The sequence below is a fragment of the Scyliorhinus torazame genome, chromosome 17 (assembly GCF_047496885.1).
Source record: "Scyliorhinus torazame isolate Kashiwa2021f chromosome 17, sScyTor2.1, whole genome shotgun sequence".
In the NCBI taxonomy this organism is placed as follows: domain Eukaryota; kingdom Metazoa; phylum Chordata; class Chondrichthyes; order Carcharhiniformes; family Scyliorhinidae; genus Scyliorhinus; species Scyliorhinus torazame.
The window spans coordinates 59,301,016-59,319,172 of NC_092723.1; the positions used below are offsets into that span (position 1 = coordinate 59,301,016).

Here is an 18,157-nt window from a genome sequence, read left to right on the forward strand (position 1 = left end):
CTGTGTGCAAAAACAATCAGAACCCAGCCTTGGAGCATTCTGCAACTCAACCATTCCACATGCAGACAGGGAGCACTTTCACAGGTGATTGGGTAACTCAATTGGTTTGTTCCAGTCAGAATATTTTTGAGGTTGCTTGTCTTAGTTGGGTGAGTTTTAACAATTTTCACTCGGACTGACTGGCTGTAGAAGGCAGAGGTGCGGAATTTCACTGCAGGGATCAAAAACACGATAATTGGCATTGCCTAGCTCATTTCCCAGTCAAACCATCCAGGACCCCCAAAGGCCCTCACGCAGGAATCAGAGTAGGGCATTCAGCCCCTCAAGCCTGTTCCACCATTCAATTAGATTCTGGCTGATGTATGTCTTAACTCCAACTGCGTGACTTGGTTTTGTTATAATAATCTTTATTAGTGTCACAAGTAGGCTTACATTAACACTGCAATGAAGTTACTGTGAAAATTCCCTAGTTGCCACATTACAGAGCCTGTTCAGGCACACAGAGGGAGAATTCAGAATGTCCAGTTCAACTAACAAGCACGTCTTTCGGGACTTGTGGGAGGAAACCGGAGCACCCGGAGGAAACCCACGCAGACATGGGGGGAACATGCAGACTCCACACAGACAGTGACCTGAGCCGGGAATCGAACCCGGGTCCCTGGCGCTGTGAAGTAACAGTGCTAACCACTGTGCAACTGTGCCGCCCTTAATAGCCTTGCTGTGCTTAATAAAAACTACATGCCTATCACCAGTGTTTCACACAGTCACTGTCTTGCCATCAGTGAAGATTGCCTAGTTCTGCTGGGAGAGCTGCCCCACCTGTCATTACAGATTCTAACTTTAATGCTGGTGTGTTGAATGTTCCTGTTATTTAGTAGGTTGGATTATTGTGATATCTTTGCGGGTATTGTGTGCTAGCTGCTTTCTAGTGTGGTCCGAGTGCCTACTTTTTAAATGGAGGTTGCCTCCTGTTACCCAATATCTATCTTTGCAGTTGTGGGAGTCCCATGTGACCTGGACTGAGATGATGTGCCCTCAGCACATGTATTAGTTCAATCTCACCGAGTTAATACTGGACCAGGCGAAGGGTCAGTAGGAATCGCAAGCTGCATTTCGTTCTACATTAGGAAAAGCACACAGAACAATGAGACTGATAAGAGTTGTTTGATACAATCAGTACAGCTTCTGTACTGTTAGAAAAATTAGAACAGGTGAGTGCGAGCCAATTCACTGGGCCATTGAGCTCAATTTAACTCAGCAATCTCTATGTATCTTGTGAACTTGAAGCCTTTGGCTTTCCACGACTGCAGTGTGTTGAATTGTCGATTGTAATCACCATTCATCTGCTCACCAATATGTGTCTGGAAGTTCTCTCGGAGACAATGGAAAATTCATGAATCACTGCGAAGGGCAGTTGTGTCCTGGAAACACTTTGTGATTTGCGGCCTGATGTGGACTCTGGTCACAAGGTAGGAGTGGTTAAGAGCTGGAACCTAGGCTGAACTGCCCCTCCTGAACGTTGATGTCCAGTGTGTGAGGGAGGGGGGTGGTTGGCAGGGTCAGTGCATAGTGGGGTAAATTCAGTTGAAGCTGCATGTATGTAAGCTTTTAAGGGAACTGAACAAAATAGTTTCAGATTTGTCAGCATGTAGCTTACCCATCCAGAGCGTAAAGATGGATTGAAATAACGTTAGAGAGTCGATGGGTCAAAGAAGAGGTGACGAGTTGAGTATCACTCACATACATGTGGAATCTTACTGACCCCATGCTTCCAGATGATCAGCAAAGGATAGCGTACAAATGATGAAGGGAACGGGAAACCAAAGATGGAGTCCTAGGATGTACCATGAAGGCAAAAATGTGAAAATTGCATTGCAATAATATAACAGGTACTGCATGCAAAGCACAGCAGGAGGCATTGAGTGACTAGAAGGGGCCAAGGTGAGTGCTACTTGTTGGCAAGAAGGAGTGAGAGTGTCCCCCCTGCATGCCCCCCACCAGGCTAACTCAGCACAGGGTTTGGAACTCATGACCATCATGGTCTATATGATTTAATCTCCAGCATTGAGCAGCACATTTATTCATTTATATTCTGTGCCTTTCTAATAGAGGGGGCCGGTTTGGGAAGAATACAGTGGAATTGGAATAGAAGGTTGCAATGCGAAAGGAGGCCATTCAGCCCATCTTATCTATGCAGGCTCTGTTACAGAAACTCAGACTACTTCTCCATGGCACAGGATGTGATAGTTGTTGGCTCAAGTAGTCTGTGTTGCAAAACATTCTTATGCTTCAACAACCCATTATGAAAATCTAATCACTTGAATTATATGTTGCACGATGTATTTTGAGCCATGGATTATGGCACTAATATTATTAAGGGAATGAAATGAGCTGGAAATAATTCTTTAGTCTTTTATGTACACAATATGTCTGGATTTGGTTTTCTTAGTTCACTTTAAGAGCAGCCTTAATTTAGTTCTATAATATTCAACCTTATTTTTCTTTTAAAGCAAACAATGAACAATGAATTTCTCAGAAAATACATGACCGTTAGTCCCTAAAGGATTATAAATTGGGAATGTTGTGGCTAAGCTGATGTACATGACAAGGGTTTTTTTTATGAATATCAGATGTAATTTCGTCAGTCATCAAAAGGCTACTGTTGCTTTAATGTGCATTGCTGTGGTTAATATGTATTTTGATCTTTGTTCAAATTCCACATGGTAGCATTTTCAGAAACCCTCTTCTTATCTGACAGCTAGTGCAGAAACACAACACTGCTGCCAGTGATGAGAACCTTCCCCCTGCAAGTCTCAAACTGCATTTCAACTCACCTTTTGAAGTGGCAAACTAAACAAGCATTTTAATCTTAAAGCCACAAGTTCTGAAACACTGGAATTATCAGATATTACTGGCAACTATTTTTTTTAAATGCAGTGTTAGAAGCATAAACAACAAGCAAGGTAGAGACTTTGACTCCAATATGTGAAGTGTTGGTCTATTGGGGTCTAGCCAGGATTAAACCATTGCCACAGCCTCTAAAATATACTTTCTACCATGTCACTTGTTACAATGTGTCCAGTTAAGATTGACTGTATTCGCATACATGACGACAGTGAGAATGAGCAAGTTCTTTGGGGTGGAGGACAGGTGTGCGAGATGCTCAGGGAGCCCAGAAAACCATGTCCATATGTTCTGGGCATGCCCCGCGTTAAAGAATTCGGGCAGGGCTTTGCAAAGGCTATGTCCAAGGTCTTGGACGCTCGGGTAAAGCCGAGTCCGGAGATAGAGATATTTGGGGTGTCGGAAGGTCCGGGAGTGCAGGAAGCGAAGGAGGCTGACGCCCTGGCCTTTGCCTCCCTGGTAGCCCGGAGACGGATCTTGTTAATGTGGAGGGACTCGAAGCCCCCGAGTGTAGAGACCTGGGTTAGTGACATGGCTGGGTTTCTCAGTCTTGAGAGAATAAAGTTTGCCTTGAGAGGGTCCTTGCTGGGGTTCTCCAGGCGGTGGCAGCCGTTCCTTGACTTTCTGGCAGAACGTTGAATGGTCAGCAGCAGCAGCAATCCGAGGGGGGGGGGGGGGGGGGGGGAGGTAGGCGGGGATTAAATGTTCTCCTTTTTGTTATTGGTTATGTTAAACTTTGTTGAAGAAAAACTTGAATAAAAACAATTTAAAAAAATAAAAGATTGAATGTATTCAAACATACAGATTGCGGTATTATCATAACTATCAGCATTGCAAAGGTTAATGTAGTGTTGAAAGTAGCCACTGGAGGGAGCTGCAGATACAACTATATAAGGCAGTGATGCTAGACCTTGGGGAAGGAGTGTATGCAGGAGATACCTACTGAAGGTCATAAGAGCAGATAGTGTGAGTAAGGTGAGATTATAGTTTATACCAGTGGTGAGATTAGCAGTAGATGAGTGTAGTTAGATGTTATTGATCAATTGTGTATTCTTAAGGACTAAGTGTCGAATCCCAGTTTAGTAGTGTAAGTAAGATCACAGCTTTGTTTAAGTTAAAGCTATTTTGTGGTCTTTGTGAACACTACGCCAACCTTCCTGAAATAAGCAACACAAAAAACACCACACAGATGGGTTGTTCTGTTCTACACAAGGACTCTATCTGGAGATCATGGTAGCCATTTTGAAGTGAGTATCAGCATTTTAATAACATGGCAATATCGCGCACGGGACCAATTTGGTGGGAATGCTTGTCTGTCCCGTGCTCCTTGCAGAGTACGAGCTCCCTCACTAAGAGCAGGGTAACCCAATTATAAGGTAGGCCAGAGAGGCACCGACCAAAGAGGAACCCGGTGGGGGTCTACTGGGAAGTGTACATTCTCGTTTGCGAATAAAACGTTGTTCTTATTTTTACTCGGTTTGGACCCCCGTGTCCTTATTAAACTCAGCTCATGTAGCAACCGCAGTCTAAACTTTCCACATGTATGCCAAACTCAAGGTCAATATAAATTTCAGTTATTTTAAAAAAGTTTAGAAATTGAATTGCTGAACTTAGGTCTTTCATTTTAAAGTGATCATCACAATACACAACAAAATAGAGGAACAATAGAGATTTTCACTCTGCTAGCACATTCTACAATACTTCAGCACTCTGATTAAACTGAAGAAATGCAAACCTATGTTCCTCTAAATTAAGCTGCAGAATTTTGCTTTAAAAAGGGTGATAAGAGTTTCAAAAGATACCCAGGTGTTTCTGATAGCACGTGTTATGCTAACTGGATTGCAAATGATTGTGAAATTGAGTGACATGATGTGGTAGTATGCATTAGGGGTCATGTGGGACTGTGAAGCCGTGATGCCATTAGCTGACAGATCCCGGGTCCTGGTTGGCTGTTGATCTCTAGCTCCGCCCTGAAGGCGGAGTATAAGAACCAGGAGTTCTCCCCGCAGCTCCAGTCTGTTGCTGAACTGCGGGGAACAAGTCACGCTTAATAAAGCCTCATCGACTTCATCTCTATTCGTCTCTCGTAAGTCATTGTGCGCTACAATTTATTAAGTGTGCTTAAAGGACTATGGAGCTCAGGATCGTCCGGGAATGCCTGAAGATCAGCCCCCACGCAGTGAACTCAGCAGCAATTTTTAAACACTGGCAGACTTGTTTCGAAGGCTACCTCCGAACGGCCCCCGGCCGGATCACAGAAGACCAGAAACTGCAGGTCCTGCATTCGAGGGTAAGCCCGGAAATTTTCCCTCTCATAGAAGACGCAGAGGATTTCCAGACGGCGTTCGCAGCACTAAAGAGCGTCTACGTTCGCCCAGTGAACCAGATCTACGCACGCTACCAACTCGCAACGAGACGGCAAAGTCCCGGAGAATCGCTAGACGAATTCTACGCCGCGCTGCTAATTTTGGGACGGGCCTGCAGCTGCCCGCCGGTAAACACGGCGGAACACACGGACATGTTAGTTCGCGATGCGTTTGTGGCAGGTATGAACTCTCCCCAAATCCGCCAAAGACTGTTAGAAAAAGAGTCGCTAGGACTCTCAGAGGCACGGGCCCTTGCAGCTTCCCTAGATGTGGCCCCGCAAAACGCCCGCGCGTACGGCCACCACGAGGGGAGGATGGGCGCCGCCATCTTGTGACCCCCAGCCATGTGCGATGCATGGGGACGGCCATTTTGTTCACCCCCGCCGCCATCTCGGACGACAACAATGGACCCCAGCATCGACGGCTCCACGGGGTTCGAAGAAGACGCTGAGACACCGCGACCACGTCTGGCCTCGGTGACGCTGGACAAAGCACGGCCCCGGACGCTCCAGACGACGACAACAACGGTGCTGATCAACGGACACGAGACACCATGCCTGATCGACTCCGGGAGCACAGAAAGCTTCATCCACCCCGACATGGTAGGACGCTGTTTTTTGACCATCCGTCCCAGTACGCAGAAGATTTCCCTAGCTGCAGGATCCCACTCCGTACCGATCAAAGGGTTCTGCATAGTGACCCTAACGGTGCAAGGGAGGGAGTTTAAAAACTACAGGCTCTACGTCCTTCCCCAACTCTGCGCGCCCACATTACTGGGATTAGACTTCCAGTGCAACCTGCAGAGCCTAACATTCCAATTTGGCGGCCCAATACCCCCACTCACTATCTGCGGCCTCGCAACCCTCAAAGTTGAACCCCCATCCTTGTTTGCAAACCTCACCCCGGATTGCAAACCCGTTGCCACTAGGAGCAGACGGTACAGCGCCCAGGACCGGACCTTCATTCGGTCCGAAGTCCAGCGGTTGCTGAAGGAAAGCATAATCCAGGCCAGCAATAGTCCCTGGAGAGCACAGGTGGTAGTAGTAAAGATGGGGGAGAAGCAAAGGATGGTCATAGACTATAGCCAGACCATCAACAGGTACACACAGCTAGATGCGTACCCTCTCCCCCGCATATCCGACATGGTCAATCGGATTGCCCAATATAAGGTCTTCTCCACCGTGGACCTCAAGTCCGCCTACCATCAGCTCCCCATCCGCCCAAGTGACCGCAAGTACACAGCCTTCGAGGCAGACGGGCGACTATACCACTTCCTAAGGGTCCCATTTGGCGTCACAAACGGGGTCTCGGTCTTCCAACGGGAGATGGACCGAATGGTTGATCAACACGTGTTGCAGGCCACGTTCCCGTATCTCGACAACGTAACCATCTGCGGCCACGATCAGCAGGACCACGACGCCAACCTCCAAAAATTCCTCCAGACCGCTAAAGCCTTGAACCTCACATACAACGAGGACAAGTGCGTGTTTAGCACAAACCGGCTAGCCATCTTGGGATATGTAGTGCGCAATGGGATAATAGGCCCCGACCCCGAACGCATGCGGCCCCTCATGGAATTTCCCCTCCCCCACTGCTCCAAAGCCCTGAAACGCTGCCTGGGGTTCTTTTCATATTACGCCCAGTGGGTCCCCCAGTACGCAGACAAGGCGCGCCCCCTAATACAGACCACTACCTTCCCCGTCGACAGAGGCTCGCCAGGCCTTCAGCCGCATCAAAGTGGATATCGCAAAGGCCACGATGCGCGCCATCGACGAGTCCCTCCCCTTCCAAGTCGAGAGCGACGCCTCCGACGTAGCTCTGGCGGCCACCCTTAACCAAGCGGGCAGACCCGTGGCTTTTTTCTCCCGAACCCACCACGCCTCAGAAATCCGCCACTCCTCAGTGGAAAAGGAAGCCCAAGCCATAGTGGAAGCTGTGCGACATTGGAGGCATTACCTGGCCGGCAGGAGATTCACTCTCCTCACTGACCAACGGTCGGTAGCTTTCATGTTCGATAATGCACAGCGGGGCAAGATTAAAAACGACAAAATCTTAAGGTGGAGGATCGAGCTCTCCACCTTCAACTACGAGATCTTGTACTGTCCCGGAAAGCTGTACGAGTCGTCCGATGCCCTATCCCACGGCACATGTGCCAACGCACAAATAAACCGTCTCCAAACCCTCCACGAGGACCTCTGCCACCCGGAGGTCACTCGGTTCTACCATTTTATAAAGTCCCGCAACCTCCCCTACTCCATGGAGGAGGTCTGTACTGTCACCAGGAACTGCCACATCTGCGCTGAGTGCAAACCGCACTTTTTCAGGCCGGATAGAGCGCACCTGATCAAGGCTTCCCGTCCCTTTGAACGCCTCAGTCTGGATTTCAAAGGGCCCCTCCCCTCCACCGATCGCAACACATACTTCCTGAACGTGGTGGACGAGTACTCTCGTTTCCCCTTCGCCATCCCCTGCCCCGACATGACAGCGGCCACAGTTATTAAAGCCCTTAACACCATATTCACACTGTTCGGTTGCCCCGCATATATCCATAGCGACAGGGGGTCCTCCTTCATGAGTGACGAGCTGCGCCAGTTCCTGCTCAGCAAGGGTATAGCCTCGAGCAGGACGACCAGCTACAACCCCCGGGGGAACGGGCAAGTAGAGAGGGAGAATGGCACGGTCTGGAAGACCATCCTACTGGCCCTACGGTCCAGGGATCTCCCAATTTCCCGGTGGCAGGAGGTCCTCCCGGACGCTCTCCACTCCATCCGGTCGCTGCTGTGTACTACCACTAATCATGAGAAGCCTCCTTGTCTTCCCCAGGAAGTCCTCCTCTGGAACGTCGCTGCCGACCTGGCTGGCGGTCCCAGGACCCATCTTGCTCCGGAAACATGTGCGGGCGCACAAGTCGGACCCGTTGGTCGAGAGGGTTCACCTCCTCCACGCGAACCCGCAGTACGCCTACGTGGCGTACCCCGACGGCCGACAGGACCTGGCGCCCGCCGGCAACACCCCCCCCCCCCGACACCGATCATCCCCTCCCTGCCACCGGCGCACCCCGCGACCGCCCCCTTCCCGGGAGGATCGGTCCTCCTCCCGTGTCCGCCCAGAAGTGAAGCAGAAGCAAACACCGTAAAGCTCCCGGAGACGACAACGCTGGAACAAGCACCGGCACCACCACCGGGGTTGAGGTGATCGACAAGGAAGACCAGACCGCCCGCTCGACTCGTGGCATCGGTGTAACACAAGAATGTTGTGGACTTTAACGAGAATGTTCTTTTTTCTTCTTACGAATATTGTAAATAGTTCACAAACCCTGTGCATAGCCCAGTGTAGGGCAAAGTGTAGGGCACTGTAATGACATGCAAAAGTCTTTCCTCCCAGGACCAGCCTTGTAAACCCCTACCACCATGCGAAGCACCACCCCGCCGTGTTCATTTTTAACAAGGGGTGAATGTGGTAGTATGCATTAGGGGTCATGTGGGACTGTGAAGCCGTGATGCCATTGGCTGACAGATCCCGGGTCCTGGTTGGCTGTTGATCTCTAGCTCTGCCCTGAAGGCGGAGTATAAGAACCAGGAGTTCTCCCCGCAGCTCCAGTCTGTTGCTGAACTGCGGAGAACAAGTCACGCTTAATAAAGCCTCATCGACTTCATCTCTATTCGTCTCTCGTAAGTCATTGTGCGCTACACATGATAACATATCAAGTTCTATGAACTTGGGCTATTTGCCCTCTTGCACTGTGTGTGTGGAGTTCATGGGCAGGATTCTCCAATAATGGGACTATGTCCCCACGCCAGCGTCAAAACGCGGGCATTTCACTTTGGACTTTCCTTAAGAAAGTCCAGAGTGATTCTCCTACCTGCAGGGGGCTAGCAGAGCCCCGGAGTGCTCCTTGTAGCTTTGGCTGCGGATACGGGGCCCTGAACCTCCGGTCGGGAGTCTGCGCATGTGCAAGGCGCCGGCCGCCCAGTGCGACATGGTGGACTCACCGCGGACCATGATGAACGAAGTAGGTCCCCCAAGATCGCGCGCGCCCACGGATCGGTGCTGCCCGATCGCTTGCCTGACCGTCTGTGAGGCCCCCCCCCCCGGTGACGGATCCCCCGCTCCTCACCAGGGCGGCCGTTCCCAACATGGTTAGAACCACGCCGTCGGGAACTCGGCCAGTTTTCCTGGGAGAATCGCCGCGGGGGGCCTCTGTCAATGGCCGCGCAGACTGCGGATGCGCGATTACGGCGATTCTCCTGGTTTCGGACCATTCTCGGTCCCCGAGCTGATCACGATTTTGGCGCGGAGGCTCGGAGAATCCCGCCCCCGGTGTACAAACAGTGAGTAGACTGAAAGTACGACAAACATTGAGCATAGGTAAGAATGCTGGCACCAGGAAATAATGGTGAAGACTGCAAAATGTGATTAAAGCCCAGTGGCTACCCTGATATACCACAGGAAAGGGAATCTGCTCCCTTACCAAGTCTATTGAACCCAACTTCCACAAAACTCTTTATGCCCCCAGGGGATTTAGAGAGATGCAACCGTCACCCACATATCAAACCAAACTTTAAAGACCAGTGCATGCTGCCCATCGCAAGCTGATGTAGTCAAAGAGGAGCCCCGAAAAGGTAAGTCAAAAGTAGTTTATTTCCTAGTTTCAGTAGGAAATACAGCAGCTAACAAGTGCCCAAATCCCAACAGGCACCATTCTGAGGTGCCGACTCCCTTCTGGGCAGACTTTTATCATGGGGAATTAACAAACCCTGCTGTCAGGCCTCCACTCCTCAGTGGGGCAGCTTGTATTCCACGTGACATCGATCGGGTCAACCCCGTGGGTCTCGAGGGGGTTACAACATGAACAGAAAAACATTTGGTGTAAAGAACATTTTTCAACAGTAAGAGAATGGGATCGGATTATACGTTGAACAAAAACACCTCATAGTGAATACAAAGAAATTGATGTTAGTGTGAGCTGGATTAGCTTAAAGGCTTGCTCATGAGCTTGAATCAGATTCAAAGGACTATCACAGAATCATACCGCACAGGGGCCCATTCAGTCCACACACCTATGCTGTCTTTTTGAAAGAAATATCCAGTTGGTACTATTCTCCTCCTCTTTCCCTACAGTCTGCAAATATTTCCATTCCAAACAAATATCAAATTACTTTTGAAAGATACTATTGAGTCTGCTTCTATCACCACCATTATCCACTATGTTTTGTTCCCTTTTCAGAATTGTTATGAGGCTGTGGGTAGATGGCTTGTGATATCAGTATCCTGTCCGACAGAGTTTGTTGCAAACTTGTAGCTATGGGATGCAAGACCCATTGCAGCATTGGCTCTGTACCATCAGAAGATGCCGAGGGGAAACCCTGAGAGGCAGTCTCTCAAAGTGGAAAAAAATCCCCAAAACAAATCAATGGCTGAGCCACCCAAGTTGCCGTCATGCATCTCTCTCTGGTTCAAGGGCATCATTATCAGGGGTAAGTAAATCTGTCCAACCTTGCCAGTTGCAGAATGATGGGTGACAAATGCAAATTGTTTGTGTGGAGGGGCAGGGGCATCATTCATCCAAGATGGCGCCGGAGCATGGCGACTCTCTGCGAGCTCTCTCCCCCCCGTCCCTTTTCTTTCATCTCCTATCAGCGTTCTGACCTATTAAAACTATTTTCCTCTTCTTATATAATTACTCAATGTTCTCTGTTGATTATTCTTTTTGTCTACTATGTACGTATGCAAAAAAATACTTTTCACTGTACTTCGGTACATGTGACAATAAATCAAATCAATCAATCGATGTGGTAGTGAGGCAAAAACGTGAAGTGATTGGTGCACACCAATAGTGTTCTGTTAAACAGCCGTGAAGTGCTTAAAGCACTAACATGGCTCAGCTGACACCTCCGGGTCAAGGGCCAGGCATTCTTTCAAGGGCAATCCAATTTGTCATGAGATACAATGGCATGGTGATAATGGCCTGCCTTCTGCACATGGAACACTGAATTCAGTTGACAATGAGCCATACTTCTCAGGAGATGGCCTCTTTCCACAGTCCCATAGCCACATCATCAGGGGAGGCGGTGGCACAGTGATATTGACACTGGACTAGTATTCCAGAGACCAGGCGAGCCAGATTTGAATCCGACCACAGGAGATGGCGAAATTTGAATCCTTGAACAAAGACTGGAATAGTCCAGGATGCCACACTCCGATCGGTTGTTTTCTGGTCAAGCATTCAGAATCTCTATGATATGAAATGAAAACACTTACGGGAGCTCATGAAAATCTCCAAGGTTTATTGAAATTTGAATTCAATAACAATCTGAAGTTAGAAGTCTAATGATGACCATGAAACTATCATTGTTGTAAAAACCCATACGGTTAATGTCCTTACCTGACCTGGCCGACATTTGACACAATGTGGTTGACACTTAAAAGGCAATTGGGGATGGGCAGGCCAACAATGCCCACATCCCATGGGTGAATTAAAATCAGTATGCCGCTGTTTAACAATGCTACAAATGAACAGAATTCATCCCATCGTACTCCCTCACATAAACATTGAATGGTTCAGATTTGCCAAGCCGCCATTGTACAACTTCATTCATCCCCAGTTCCCTCATGACCGAGTGCTCATTCCAACCCTTCTTAGAACGGAGTGAAAACTAATAGCATCCACCTACCTCCACAGTGTGTCAGGCCATATAACGTGTAACCTTTGTGACAAAAGCATTCGAAGCTGCCTGGAGAGTTTATACAGATGTGATCACATGTTCTGTCAAAGGAGCATTCATCAATATCTAAAAACAATAAAGAGAAATAGATCATGGAACAGCACATTTTTAGTCTGGGCTGAGCATCCCAAATCATTCCAAAGGGTTTGGTTCACAATCAGAAACATATCCCAAGATATGTGCAGCAAATATAGGGTGTGCTAATAATGACAAATTGCAAACAGGAGTTACCATTGAATCAAAGATGCTAAACCAACCAATTGACCATAGAAGATATTCAAAATGGGGGCGGAGTACTGCATATAACATGACACAAATATGGAGACCAGAGTTTCATTTTTCTTGTGTGCAACACCTGAAACAGTCACTGAAGTGCACACCTACATCTGCTCCTCATTTCAGCTAAATTCCCCTCTCCCTGCCTTCGCACAGCCCAACTCTGATTCTTCCAGTGTACCTCCCATAACTTCACCCAAACAGCTAGGAGTATCATTACCAGAACAAAGGGGTCAGTGGTGCAAAAAGCAGTTAAATGGTCTCAGATACTATGGGCAGGATTTTCAAAGGGCTTTAAGGTTGGGACCCAAAGTGGGCGCAGTTTGAAAATCACGGACCCGGAGGTCATTTTAGGATTCCCGATGCCTCTGGGGTATAGTTTGTAATTTTAAAAGGGCAATGAGGGTACGGGGAGAAAACTGGAAACCTGTTTGCTCCAAATTAACAGCCCGTGAAGTTTCTCAAAGAATTTGTAAAGGAACCTGCCCCGTGTAGAATGAAATTTTTAAACATTATTTTGGTGAATTGGATTAGTTTGTTGCATTCTAGTGCACAGCTGCCAAGTTTGCCTTGTAAAGTTTATTTGTCTTTCGTTGAGACTTTCCGACCCTGCTGCGGCGAGATTTCCTGCTGCGGATGCGGCAATCCATTTAAATCTCCCGATGGCATCAGCGGGACTGGAAGATCCCGCCAGTGGGAGGGCCATAAAATCCCACCCTTTGTATTGAAACTGCTTTGTCATCTGCCTATTTGTCCCAGTGCGAGTGATGGGCCTTCATTTTTCCTTCATGATCTCTTTCATCCCGGTCAACACACTGGCCGTCTGCCTTTACTGCTGATGCCAGGCTGTCAGCTCCCACCTCCTTGGGATGCTGAGCACCCCTAATTGAGCCTCAAGCTGACCTCCTTCCCAGTAAGGGGACTTAGATTGAGAAATCGCTCACGGGAGAGACCCCACTTGTGAAATCCAGCCCCATATCTTACAGGAGGAGACAAAGTTTACCAAATTCCCTTGCCATTACAGAAAAAACAAACCTGACAGAAATATGAAACATCAAACTATTTCATTTTTGCCGTTATTTTCTGATGTGAAAGGTGAATAGCAAATTTCCCACAACAATGAAAAGAGACCTTTAAATCAGTCTCAGTGCTCCCTCTTATTAATTCATAGAATCCACGCAGTGCAGAAGGAGGCTATTCGGCCCATCGAGTGCGCCGACCCTCTTAAAGAGCACCTTACCTAGGCCCAATCCCCTACCCTATCCCCATTACCCCATCTAGGTGCAATTTATCATGGCCAATCCACCTAACCTGCACATCTTTGGACTGTGGGAGGAACCCGGAAGAAACCCACACAGTCACGGGGAGAACGTGCAAAGTCCACACAGTCACCCAAGGCCAGTCCCTGGCGCTGTGATTTGTTTCCTTTTAGAGATTTATGAAAAGTTGCTGATAAGGTTGTACATATATTAGTTGATCTTGCTGAAGGCAGGGTCAATGGAAAGTCCAAGGCAATCTAGGAACCTAGACACAATCCTTGTACACAGACTGGAATAGTTTAGGATACCACACTACAAACTGTTCTTTTCTAGTCAAGTATTTGGAATCCATATGATATGAAATGAAAATGCTTATGGGAGCTATTGAAATCGCCACGGTTTGCTGCCTTTTCCTGCAGGTAGGATCTGCTCAAGATACTGGCCTCAGCTGATGCAAGACCACACCAGCACATAATAAGATCATTGTAGAAGATTTGAACAATTGCAACAAATTCTGATTGCAGTGTTAACTTTTGAAGCTGGAGAATTCCTTCTTCTGCTCTGAAAACCTTTTCATGATTAGTTCCCATAGAATCCTACAGCACAGAAGGAGGCCATTTGGCCCATCAAGTGTACACCGACTCTCTGAAAGGACACCCTCCCGAAGCCCACTCCCCCACCCTATCCCCATAACCCCACCTAACCTGCACACCTTTGAACACTAAGGGGCAATTTTTACCATGGCCAATCCATCTAACCTGCACACCTATCGACTGTGGATGAAAACTGGAGGACCCGGAGGAAACCCAGGCAGACATGGGGAGAAAGTGCAAATTGCACACAGACAGTTCCCCAGAGGTTGGAATTGAACTCGGATTCTTGGCGCTGTGAGGCAGCAGTGTTAACCACTGTGCCACCATGCCATCGCCAAAACCGATTACGCGACCGTTAATTTTGTCGCTGTTTGCGGGACCTTCTGTGCACAAATTGGCTGCTGCAATTTCTTGCATTGCATCAGGGACTATATCTTTTTAAAAAGTACATCATTGGCTGTGAACCTTTCGTCTGTCCACATCGATGGCAGAATTACAAAAGTTTCATTAACATGGGATGAACTCCTTTGCAAACACTATCCCAAATCAATTTTTGTTTCCCATAAAATCAGTCTGCCTCTGGGTACAGGTGGGACTGGTTTTCAATTGGTGACTACAAAAGTTATTGAATCCAGTGTGGAATCAAGTAAAAAAAACAACTGGTCTTATCTCTCCAATTAAAAGTGCAAAGGATTGTTCTGTGGGGAATTTTGGTGCGGGTGCTTGTGGGAAATCTTTTTCCTCTCATTTATGTACTTTAATCTTTAATTTTTCTTCATTGTATCCCATGACATTTTGCAATCAAGGCAAATCAATGGGTCACTGACGCCGCTGTGGCGCCGGATTGGCTAAAGCTAACATGCTGCTTAATTCCTCCTTGTGTATGAGTGCCCAAACACAGCATGGTTCTCTTCGCCCTTTGCCCGTCCCCCCCACCCCTCCCCGAAGACATCTTGGGTCTCACTGCCTGGGGATCAGTTGGCATCCTATCATGCTGTGAGAATGTACGAACATTAGCAGTGTTAAGCCACTATAGGTCACAGTGTGTAAATAGACTGAGTCAGTGGTCACAGGTAGGCCGTGTGAAATTAATGGTATTTCTTCCCCCAACAGCAGTCGGCAGCAACGGTGCACTTCCATTTCAAATTCTCCTTTGCACAAGTACAGCTCGCAGACACTGATTGGTAAAGTGGGTGAACAAATTGGCCATCTTCTGCCAGTTCCACCCTTCACTCTTGGAATTATTACCAATGGCAATCGTGATGCAGAGCGAGGCCGACAGCGCGGGTTCAATTCCTGTACCAGCTGAGGTTATTCATGAAGGCCCCGCCTTCTCAACCTTGCCCCCCTCCCCCAGCCTGAGATGTGGTGATCCTCAGGTTAAATCACCACCAGTCAGCTCTCCCCCTCAAAGGGAAAAGTAGCCTATGGTCATCTGGGACTATGGCGACTTTACTTACGTAACTTAGGAATACTTGATGCTGATAATGAATCCTATATATTGGTACATACATAGGTGGCTTTATCTCTCGCTAAAACCCACATTTGGCTGCTGACCAATTTCCTGTAACGTTGAACAGTGGTAAATCTGTTGTCACCTGTCTGGATGAAGATATTATACTCATATAAGTTTGATTATGTTTGGATTTGGGTTTGAAACACCCTCCCTTGTTTTAATGGAGTGCAACATGTGTCCCTCAGGATGTACTCATATTACAACAAGGCACTGGCTTTCATTTAATCCATCTGTTTTCCTATATTAAATAATGTTATGATGTATTATGTTGTGCAAGTGTAATGACTATCAATATTAATGAGAAGCACAGAAGGATCGCATGGAGCTGATTTTAATGAAAACTCACTGCTGACATTTTCAGCATGTTTTACATGGATGGGATTATTTTTCTCCATTTTTTCCCCGAAACGTGCGCTGCATTCGAAACTTTGATGCACTCATAATAAATCTCCTTCCATTAAAAGCTGGCTAACCACACAAATGCTACGCTGCGTCAAAACCAACAAACTCTGTGTGCACCACAGTTAGCCGTAATAAAAATGCAAGCTATCATATCTTTGGTCAGAATCCCAAAACGAGGGGAGCAGCAGCATCAATAACCTGGGCATTTATAGTGCTCTTGTGGTGGCACAGTCCTTTAAGGGGAAAGCCCCCACGGTCCACGTGGCCAGCTTGGGGTCAAAGAGAAGGACATTTAGGGCATTGTTGAAAGGAGGTGGAGAAATAGCAAGGCCAAATGGTTTGAGCCAGGGAATTGCACGGGGCAGAGGAACAGTGGCTAAGATGAATGATTTTTGTGCAATGCTTTCCCCTTTCTAAACATTAAATTGTGCAGATAATACATGTTTATTTTGAACCGCTGGCTTAGATGAAATACAACTTGGCACTCAAAAATCTTCCAGGTTAGGGGTCAACAGTAAGCCATGGAATGGAATGAAGAGAGAATGGATTCAAAATGGGCACTTTACGCACTTTAGGATTCTCACAGACCTTTGGGGAATGGCACAGCTCGTGATTCCACTCCGCGGGAGGCTAATGTGATTTTTCAGCTGTGGGAGCTGCAGAGTGAGAACGTGGGGAAGCAAACTCACTATGGAAGATCCGACTATTTAAAAATGATTAATTCCCATCCCGCTAATGAAGTGAAACGCTCATAATACTTGTATCAAAGGGCGCGATTCTCCGGCCTCGTTGCGCTCAAGCCAGGCGAATACCAGGAGAGGCCTGCAGCGGGCCTCCTGACTGGCTCCGCGCCTCTCAAAATTCACCCAAGTCCAAATGGATGGGACCGAATGACGCTCACGGAAGTAGGTCGTAAACCTACTTACAACCTACCTGCCCCGGGAACCACCAACCTCCCTCCATTCTCTGGCCTCCTCAGGGAGGCTGCAGCCAGGCGCCGATCAGTGCTGGTCCACACAAACGTAGATCAGCGCACCGGCACCGGGGCCCGGGCCATTGGAGACCCCTGGGTGGTCAGGGTAAGTGCAGTGTGACTCCCTGGCCCTCCCCCAGGAACATAGGCACCTTGGCACTGCGCAGCTGGCACCGCCATCTTGGCACTGCCAAGGTGCCTGGATGGCGCTGCCAAGTTGGCAGGAACACTGCCTGGGTCCCAAGGTGGCAGTGCAAGGGTGCCTGAGTGCCACGGTGGCACTGCCAAGGGTCAGGGGGTGAAGGGGGGTTTGAAGGGTGGGGAGTGCACAGCAGCTACGTAGGGGTCTCCGGGAGGTTGGGATGGCGATGGGTGGGGGTCCTAGAAGAGAAGGGGTGCTGTAAGGGGACTTAAGGGGGTCTAAAGAGGGGGGACCCCCAGGGACCCCATAGCAGGCTGTCCTCACTTGGGGTAGTGTCCATGTGTGTGACATTGCCCATGGGTGGGGGGTGTCGGGGACCCAGAAGCTCACTTAGAAATCGGGGCACTTTTTCAAAATGGTGGCGCGAACACGGAGTTCAGCTCCCCGGTGCTAAAACATGTTCTAAGGGCTGGATTCTCCCTCCCCACCCTCTGCAAGAAGGCCACGGGCTAAACTCCAACGATGGAAACATTCATTGACCTTCGGCGAGACTCTCGCATCTTGACAAATACATGAATAGGATGGGAATAGAGGGATACGGACCCAGGAAGTGTAGAAGATTGTAGTTTAGTCGGGCAGCATAGTCGGCACGGGCTTGGAGGGCCGAAGGGCCTGTTCCTGTGCTGTACATTTCTTTGTTCTTTGTTCTTTGTTCTCAGGTCGCCGGTCAAACAAGGCCGGAGAATGCCCCCCATAGTGTCATTGAATAGCGGTGGGGAACTTGCCTGCAGAGCCGGCAGGAAACTCCCTGAAAAATCCGCCACAAAATGAACTTAGAAATTTTTTAGGAGAATTGCACCCAAAGTTTCAAATGCAGGGCTCATTCAATAAATTAATCAATTATTTCACTGTGGGTTTTGGTGCATCACCAGAATCTCCGACTCAAATAGCCAGGTCTACAAACCCTTGGTGCGAGATCCTGGTCACATGCTGTCTGTGTT

General features: G+C 48.3%; 1 protein-coding gene across 2 annotated transcripts in view; it reads right to left on the reverse strand.

Moving 5' to 3' along the window:
* LOC140393894 (signal peptide, CUB and EGF-like domain-containing protein 3) overlaps positions 1-18,157 on the reverse strand; it is a 520,338-nt gene that overhangs the window by 109,539 nt on the left and 392,642 nt on the right. For both annotated transcript variants that reach the window (XM_072480490.1, XM_072480491.1), the window contains one exon: positions 11,945-12,061. In XM_072480490.1, the coding sequence (XP_072336591.1) occupies positions 11,945-12,061 (117 nt within the window). The remainder of the gene's footprint in view (positions 1-11,944; positions 12,062-18,157) is intronic.